The 9,381-nt window shown below is 42.7% G+C and overlaps 1 protein-coding gene across 1 annotated transcript; it reads left to right on the forward strand.

The window, feature by feature from the left end:
- The first annotated feature begins 5,179 nt into the window (after positions 1-5,179).
- c12h5orf34 (chromosome 12 C5orf34 homolog) lies at positions 5,180-8,785 on the forward strand. The gene is made up of 11 exons (XM_030104079.1): positions 5,180-5,386; positions 5,455-5,544; positions 6,312-6,644; positions 6,721-6,983; positions 7,064-7,156; positions 7,433-7,553; positions 7,714-7,805; positions 7,892-7,961; positions 8,058-8,143; positions 8,234-8,280; positions 8,368-8,785. Exons 1-11 carry the CDS (start codon positions 5,180-5,182, stop codon positions 8,544-8,546), a joined length of 1,581 nt encoding a protein of 526 aa, XP_029959939.1. The 3' UTR covers positions 8,547-8,785.
- The last annotated feature ends 596 nt before the right edge of the window (positions 8,786-9,381 follow it).

Genomic DNA, 9,381 nt, shown 5'->3' on the forward strand with positions numbered 1-9,381 from the left:
CGAGCGCCCTCTACTGGAAGCTCCCTTTGTTTGAAATGTACGCCAGAACTGTAAAACAGATTTTATTTGCACACAAGACAAAAAAATAAATAAATACAATCCAAAAACCTCAAATCACACACCAGACCAGCATCAAAACAAATAGTTTGTCAATTGAACAAACACATCCTACCTGCATGTCATCTGCATGTTGCCTGACAGCCAGGTGACAAATGGTGGGTTTCCAAATGCACCTCTTGATAAGATGACTCGATCCAAATAAAAAAGTCTTGAAGGAAAATTAACATGAACAGATTTGTTTGCTTTCATTGCAAACAAAACTGGTTTGCCTGTATGCATTGAAACAACAAAAATGTTATGTTGAAAGCTTCATGGGTTCGAATACCAGCTGGGCTTTTCTGTGTGGAGTTTGTATGTTCTCTCCTTGTGTGTGGATTTCCTCTGGGTACTCCAGTTTTCTCCTACAGTCCATAAACATGTTTGTAAGGTTAATTAGTGAGTCCCTTGCCTTGTGATGGACCTGTCCAAGGTGTTCCCTCAGGTTTGCATTTAAATACATATCCCAGGAGTTCCATCTCAGTCAGGAGCAGTTTCACAATCACGATTGCGCAAAACATGGTGCTAGATTTCCAGTTGGAGAAAAAAAATAGAGGAGGTATTCCACGGAACGGCATCTTAACTTTGAAAGTAGAGGAGTCATATTACAGGAATGCATTGTGAAATCTTACAGGAGCAATAAAACACCTCAATGTAACACTTCATCCAGTTCCCTGGAAATCTGATGGTGTGAGATGCACCAACTTGTGCTGTGGAGGAAGTTTGCTTTTTAACCAGAAGATTGACAGGGTCCTGGGTATGACCATTAGGAAGGTAATCCATTGGGAGCAGTTTTGTGGCTGATTCTGAGGCCTTATTTTGAAAGTGACATTTTATCCCCTAAGGTAATTTTTTGACCAAAAAAGACTGCTACATTTCTTCAATCTGTGTAAACCCAGTGTCATTAATATCTGAGACGGGCCATGTGCCACCTCTGTCCCCCAGGGATCAAAGCCAGCCCACCTGGTGACTGTGGCTTTAACCACCACAAATATTCAAATTAACATCTATCTGGAAACATGCTGCACCACAGGTAACCATGAGATGTCTGAGACACTGATTAACATGAAGAAATTCTCCCCAGTCACTCTTTCATCTAAATGACCTTCATCTGTTTTAGAAATGAATGACATTCTTGTTGATGGAATTCATTAACCCATAATATATGGAATAGGTGAGTGATCATTCTGCTGGAGATGCTGTTTGCTGTTCAGCTGATGGTACATTGCATCTTTGTCTATTTGTATAGGTGTCAAAGTTCGAACTGGTGAAGTGTTCCCTGTATCCTTCACTTTCAAAGGTCCTGCAGAGAACCTGCGATCAGCAGGGACCTTCACTGGGGGAGAGGAAGGAACTGAGGAATGTACAGAACTGTGAACACTCTTTTCTGATCAAAAATAAAGAGAATAAATCTAATAAATTGCTTTAATGTATAGTCTGATTATTGAATTAAGTTACTTTGTTTTCATTGATTGTTTCAGCTTCTCATTCAGATATGTTCCCTATTGATTCAGAAGACTAAGTCTCATCTCCAACAGACAATAACAAAGCTAGATTTGAATACTTTCATACGAATATCTGTTTACTCTTCTTGCAGATGGCTGAAATATATGAACCAAACAAGGGGATTGTTAAAACTGGCCCATGCTCGTGGTCACCACAACCACAGCTTGTCCTCTGGTTGTCACAAAGTGATGCCAAAATTTTAAAGGTAAATGTATTCTTTATTCTTAATTGTCTGAAAAGTAGCTTTTCTATCCATCCATCCATTTTCAACCACTGATCTGGGACTGAGTTGCAGGGGCAGCAGACTATGCAGGGATGCCCACATTTCCCTGACCCCAAACACTTCCTCCAGCAATTGTAGGGGGGATTCTAAGGCATTCCTCGGCCAGTTGAGGGACAAAGTCTCTCCAGTGTGTCCTAGCTCTTCCTGGGGACTTGTCCTGATGGGCCAGACCTGGAACACCTCCTCAGGGAGGTGTCCAGGTTGGCATCCTAAACAGATGTCCAAGCCACCCTTGCTGGCTCCTCTTGATGTGGAGGACTAGCAACTCTACTCCGAGCTCCTTCCTGGTGACTGAGCTCCTCACCCTATCTCTAAAGGAGCGTCCAGCCACCCTATGGACGAGGCTCATTTCAGCTGCTTGTATCCCGGATCTTGTCCTTTTGCTCATGACCATAGGTGAGGGTGGGACTGAAGCCTGACCGGTAAATCGAGAGCTTTGCCTTTCGACTCAGCGCTCTCTTCACCACAATGGAAAGATACAACGACTGCATCACTGCAGCTACTGCACCGATCGTCTGTCAATCTTACACTCCATCCGTTCCCCACTCGTGAACAACACCCCTACATAGTTAAAATACTCCACTTGGGCCAAGATGTCTCCGTCGAACTGCACAGGGCTGACCACCTTCTTCCGGTCGAGGACCGTGGCCTCGGATCCTCATCCCCATTGCTGTACACTCGCCTGCAAACCGCCCCAGTGCATGTCCAGGACTTGAAGCCAACAGGACAACATCAGCTTCACAAACCATGGATGAAATCCTGTAGTCCCCAAACCGGGCCCCGTGGGCAAAGGCCTGGCCACCAGGCGCTCCGGGGTGGAGCTCCACCTGTCCCACACCAGGCAACGCATCGGCCTTTGATTTAGTTCCTTTCATAGAGGGCTTTTGAAAGTTGTTTTTTATATTTGCAAAATGGTATATTTGAGGGAGTAAAGATTATATTGGTGCATTCGCCCTCTTCTTTTAGTTTCTACAGCAGATCACGTGCCTCCATCTTATTCTACCCGCTGCCTCATCCACTGTCACACCAGTCCTCTCCATGTCCACCGTCTCTCCTCAGCACATGTTCAACCCTTCTCAATCCAGGCTTTGACTCTGGTGTTTCTATTTGTGTGCAGTACCTGTCCACGTCTCCCATGGCAGAACCACCGCACTTTGTCCAGCATATGAAGTCCACCATTCAGTTCGTTCTGGACCACCCCAACCCTGACAGTCTGTTCCCAGGGGGCCAACCACAGCTCTACCGCAAGGCGGAGACCGGGGACCGGAAGTCCAACAACGTATGATCATTAACCACATTGCTAAAAAGCACAAATGGTAACAAAACAAATGATAAAATAACCAGCTCTCACCTTTAGTGGAGCTGGGGTCTCTTCTTTTTTGGAATTTTGAATAGAACAACACTTCATATTGATTTGACCAAGCCAGCGGAGTTTGCTATTGTTTTTTAAGCACATAATATACTGAATACTTTATTTTTTAAATGAAATACTGTACTTTGACTGAGGGGCCGGGGGAGTCTGCGGCCCCCCTTGACGCCTGGTCCAGGAGAAAGTCTGTTAATGTGACCGCCTCAGTGTGAGTGTGAGTGATGGGGGTAGAAGCTCCGCAGCTGTAGCTGCTGGTTGGGGACAGACAAAGCCCAACATTTATCCAATGACAGTGGAACTACTCACTCTAGCTTCCCCACTGAATCAGTAGACACTCAGCATCCGACTGTTTGAAGTGCCGTGCCGCTGCGAGGATGAGTGAGAAAAAAGCCGAGTCAGCACACTGCAAAATCTTAACTTTATAATGGGATGCAATGAAATTTTAACTTAGAGGTCAAATAACAGCCTACACCTCATGTAAACACAAAAATGATCTAGCTCAAATTCAGTATCTTGAAAGTAAGATTAAGGAACTAGAAAAACCACATGTACTGTCACGGGACAATATCACCTTCCAACAGTTTGAATCAAAACAACTGGAATATAACATGCTTAATGCACACAAGACAGAAAATGCGATCAAAAAATGCAAAAAATCAAACGTGCAATGATATTTGTATTTTCAAGTATTTATTATTATTTTATCTTTTTACTAAGTGCTACTTATGGAGATGCTTGCAATCTCACTGCACTTGTATAATGACAAATAAAGCCATTCATTCACTCATTCTCCATCATCTGATGATAACAAGGAGACACTAGAGGGCAGTCTTACAAAAGAGGAATTACTTGCCTCAGAAAATCACCAGGTCATGATGATACTTTTCAAATCATTTCTTCCCAAACCTACAGAGCCCATGCTCTCAATGTTCACTCCCAGAGTCACTGGAGCAGGCACTGATTATTGTTTTACTGAAAGCAGAGAAGAATCCTACATTATGCAGCTCGTACGGGTCTATTTCAATTCTGCCCAGTCAATATAACATCTTTCCTAAAGTCCTTGCATTATGACTTGAAAAAGTACTTCCTGATATTATCAACATGGACCAAACAGGGTTCATCAAGAATAGCTCATCAACTGACAATGTGCAGTGATTGTTTATTGCTGTTTATTACTCAAAGCCTTGACAAAACCAAATAAGTGTGATACAGAGCTCTTGACCAAACTTTCGTTTTCCTGACCATCAACAGAGCGTCAGTTCATGAAGTCTTACACCCTATCTCTTCTTTACTCAGTATTTTGTACCATCATAACAATAAATAAGACCATGTGAGTGTGTTTACCTCTGTGGTTCTGTCAGCTGTGTCCAAAAACAGGAACCCTCCCTGTCCTTGTCCAAAGTCAGCTGGGATTGACCCCACTTGGCTCTTGCACAGGATAAAGCATGGCTTCACCCACAGTCAACTGGGATTGACTCCAGACCCCTGTGACCCTGCGCAGGATAAAGCAGCATAGAAAATGGATGGATAGTTGGATTATGGTAGTAACAGGTGGTTTGTTTAGCTATTGATATGACTGATAAAATTAGAAAAATGATATTACACACAATAACTTAAAAAGAGATATATTGATACAAATAAGCCACGAGAAATAAAAAGAATGAAATATAAAATGCCACCTAAGTAAATAAATAAACTATCCATATTTTCAAACTGTTCTAATTTTGCCTGTGAAAATCTGATATGATATATTGTCATAATAATATAATAATGTGACGGTCCCTGTAGTTCCCGCCTCCCTCCCTCTCAGCGCGCCAATCACGAACACTTCGACGGTGACGTCATGACGCGGCGGACGCAGTTTCCGCGTTTTAAGTTTTGACGCGGCAACATCTCACGACCGAAAAGGCTGACCCCGTTACGCCATGGAAGCTAAGAACGCCGGTGCGACATTGATGCTCATGTACGAGGACGAGTCGGTGGACGTTCGTTACGCTGACGGAGCGCAGTTACAGCTGTCGCCGTGCGGCTCTGAGTTCGTGCTGGTGAAAGCTGCAGACCCCTGCGCGCATCCGCTGCAGCCCGCCGAGAGGGTCCGACAGAGGACCAGATTCACCATCAGCACTTACAAAGTACGAACTTTTACCTTGGTCCAAGCTGATTTTGATCCACCGCCTACTTTTGTTCTCTTCTCTTCCAGGAGTTGATGATATCTGCGTTGGCTTTTAGAAATAAATACGCCAGTCGACCCTATCTGCCAGAAGAAATCATTTCTGCAGACCAGAAGAAGGTAATGTTACCTGTCAGCTATGACATCCATGACAGTGCTGATGTGGTTACAACTATTTCCGCAAATCACAAGATTAAACTGTTGCTCTGCGGTAGACTTTGTGTGGAGTTGGCATGTTCTGCCTCTGGTTTTAGCTTCATCTCCATCCCAGGATAAATGGTAAATGGTAAATGGACTACGCTTATATAGCGCTTTTTACCCTGCCCTGGCAGAGCCCAACGCGCTTTACACTGCAATGTCACATTCACCCATTCACACACACATTCACACACCAGTGGAGGCGGCTGCCATGCAAGGCGCTCAGTCCATCCACTGGAGGCAATGTAGGATGATAGTGATAGGATAACAGTAGACTATCATTCGGCTATAGATTTGAATGAGTATATTGATAGTTGCATATTTGCAACTATCTGTCTGATGTAAACTGTGCGATGGACTTTGTTTATGTCATTCATCCTCAAAATGTTTGATAAGTCTTCATTTGCACTTATGTTTTTGCACCAAAGCCTATTTTATTATTTTAGACCTGTCCCATGGGACTTGCCATACATGCAGTTATTAAAAACAAGCTTGCAATGCTTATTTAAAATGGAAAAACTAGATTTCATTCCTTCTAAAAAATGCTCCTTCTAAAAAATGGTGCATGTGGGGAATTCTGTTTTGAAAAGGCATTCTCCTGACTCATTCCACACTTTGTTAGCCATTGGTGAAGAGGATGGATGGATGGATGGATGGAGTTTTCAACAGTTCTGCATCTGCTCTTGCAGCCTTTTTTCAGCATTGATTCAGATGTGCAGTGGCCCGAATGGTCAGCCAGCGTGGCCGATCTCACGCCTGCTGGAGAGACCAGGATCACTTCAGAGGAGGGACGAGCTGAGTTGGTGCTGTCGCCATCAGGCGAGGAGTTCTCAGTGAAGTTCCTGTGCCTCGTCAGTAACGCTCAAAAGCAGCCCCACAGAGATCCTGATTCCAGTGGAGGTGGTCGTCTGAGCCGTGATACCAGCAGTGATCAGACCAAACTGGAATCGAGAAGCAAGAGGAAAGACTCGACTCCATCAAGATCTTGTTCTCCTCTCATGATTTGCACTGAACACTCAAAGGTAATATTTTTCTTTGATATTCATGTGTGTTTTAGTTTTGATGGCAAATTTAATTTCCCCATTTTTTTTTCCCCAGCCTGAACAGATGTACCAGTCTGTGACAGTGATTCAGCATCACTCCTGCTCTGCTGTGCCTCCAGTGTGGGTCTACCCTCTCTCCTTGGCTCACCGTCATTGGAAAACTCATTTCTCTAAATTAAACTGTGCTGAAACTGGGAAAACGAGCAGTTCTGGCCAGGTGGACAGTGGTGAAAGCCTGCCAAATACACCCAGTGAAGAGAGGAGGTCACAGCTTCCTCAGGCGCTGCCTCTAACATGTCCATCACCTCACCGGCACAGGTTTACAGATTATTACATCTTGTGCACAAGTTAGCTGAGTTCAATGATTGATTATAGCTGACTTTACTTATGCATTTAAGGTGGATAGTTAAAAATCCCCTGGCCAGAGAAGAACCCACAGACCTTCCATCAGAGCTGGTGAAAATAATGTGGTGTCAAGGGGTCACTTACAGGTAGGAATGCAAATTTTCTTGTTTTACAATTGACTTCACATGAAAATGGCATGTTTAACCCAAAAAGAATACACCTTCTGTCTAGTTTTAGTCATGATTCGGTCATGGGTAGCTGAAGGGTTATTGATGTGTGGGAAGTGTGGAGGCTTGTCTGTGTAATCAGGTTCAACAGATGATATTGTTGCAGAGGTCGGTGCTGTTAGTTGAAATAGGTTTAGTATGATCTTTCTTTGTGGATTGTAATTATTTTCCATTCTCTGTGTTTCTGCTGTGCAGGATTCTGAGCGGTGCTGTGTCAGTCATCGAGATTTCCCCTGGAGACGGATCAGTCATCCGGTCTAATGGGGTCCTTGACTCTTATTTTACCCATCACAAACCAGAGCTTCACTCAAAACAGGTATATTTGATTCTGTCATCACAAATTGTCCAGAAAGTCCACAAGCAAGCTTGTTAATTCTTTGTGCCTGCCTCTGGCAAAGCGCAAAGATTACTTTCCTAGCCGGGCCACGTCCAGGATTTATATTTTATTCATTCAGCTGTTTGTGCTGATCATACAGGTGAAAGAGCTGACTTATCATGTGAGCAGTCTTCCACCTGAAATTCCCGGGCAGCCTTACTCTGTATCCTCCATTGTGAGTCGGGCTAGTAGGTAAGCCACCGATTAACTACAGTCTGTGGACTTGCAGTACTTTTTTATTTATTTAGTTCTTTATCCGTTGCATAACTGTTTTCCAGGATCCTCGTTTGCTACAACCAGACCCTGCAGTTACTGAAGTTCACTGTGACGCCAAGCTGCTTACAAGAGGTTACCTGCCCTTTCCCAACACCTGTACTGAGATCTACAGCATCTGTGCCATGTTGACACTTGTAAATTTGTCATAATATTCTGACTTTTTTACAGGAGAATCATTTTTTGAAGCCAAAACTGTTTGAAAATGCTTCACCTGTCAACCAAGACATGATTATCACACAGAATCCAGACTGGCAGTGAGTTATATTCTTCAAATCTCTTGATGTGTTCCTATAGAGAATATAATGCTGTGGTACGAGCTTCACTCTGTGTTCTGGTCATTTCAGGTCAGAGCTTGTTGCTGCAGAACTGGAGAAAATAAAGCGGTTCAACTGTATCCTTGAATTCTTAGACAGAACCATAGATTTGTCATGATTGTATTAAGAATGACATTAAGCAAACTTTAACATCATGCACCCAGTTCTACTGGAGAACAGCCGCATGCTCGGCACTGAGAAAGGCCGTGCAGACCTGAGAGACAACTCTGCAGATGTGATTCATCAACCAATGAACGAGAACTGCATCGCTGAAGCTCTTCAAAGGACCTCGAAAGCCATTCAGGACATTGACGCTGTCATATCTGCAGCCAAAATGACTTGAACATCACTCGGAAGAAGCCAAGTTTTTATGTGCATAAAACTAAAGCTGCTATGTTGAAAAAAATAGTAAAAACTATGAACCAAAGAATTTCTGCTGTGATAACTTTTTGCTTTGTTTGCACTGACTTTAGAAATGTGAACATAATGGTGTGTGTGTGTGTTGGGGATGGGGGTGTACATGATGCAAATTCTTTCCATTTGCATGCTTTATTTCAAGAACTAGTTTCACAGCCCTCTCCTGACCGGATTAGACTTTTCTAAGATATCAATAGAACAGCAAATAGTTCTTTAATTCAATTTTTAAAGGGTTCCCACTTTACCTGCCAATTCTCAAAAGATGCTGTAAAAATTACTTATGATATGAAAGATCCCCTGTGGAATTTTGTATCTTTACTGGACATCTGAACATCTGAAATAACATCTGAAAATACAAATATTAAAGTTGCACAAGCGTTTTTTTTGAAAATATGATGGTGATTATGCTTCGTGATTCTGGCATAATTAACCTTCTGAATGTGATACTTCAATTGAACCACATTTAACCAAATTATACATATGCAAAAATGTGCTGAAAGGCCTGCATTGTTTCAGTATTTCTTACAGTGAAACTGAAATCATAAGTCCACACTTTACTGTTATGATTGAGTGACGCCTAGTGGTGAGGAAGTGCATTGCTGTTGCAATCATTTGCTTCCATTTTGGTTTTTCAAATGGAATATTGAACTGTTTTCCAGAGTCTGCAACTATTAAACTCTATGTGGATGTATATGCATTGTAAGATTGAACAAATCTTTAATCAAAATGTAACTATATTATTTCAAATTGATTGCTCATTT

This window comes from Salarias fasciatus, chromosome 12, assembly GCF_902148845.1.
Source record: "Salarias fasciatus chromosome 12, fSalaFa1.1, whole genome shotgun sequence".
NCBI classification, from domain to species: Eukaryota; Metazoa; Chordata; class Actinopteri; order Blenniiformes; family Blenniidae; genus Salarias; species Salarias fasciatus.

Coding starts and splice junctions, on each gene's coding strand:
- c12h5orf34 (XM_030104079.1), top strand. CDS start 5,180: ATGGAAGCTAAGAACGCCGGTGCGACATTGATGCTCATGTACGAGGAC. Junction 5,545..6,311: donor TTTCTGCAGACCAGAAGAAG/GTAATGTTACCT, acceptor CTGCTCTTGCAG/CCTTTTTTCAGCATTGATTC. Junction 8,281..8,367: donor GAAAATAAAGCGGTTCAACT/GTATCCTTGAAT, acceptor TCATGCACCCAG/TTCTACTGGAGAACAGCCGC.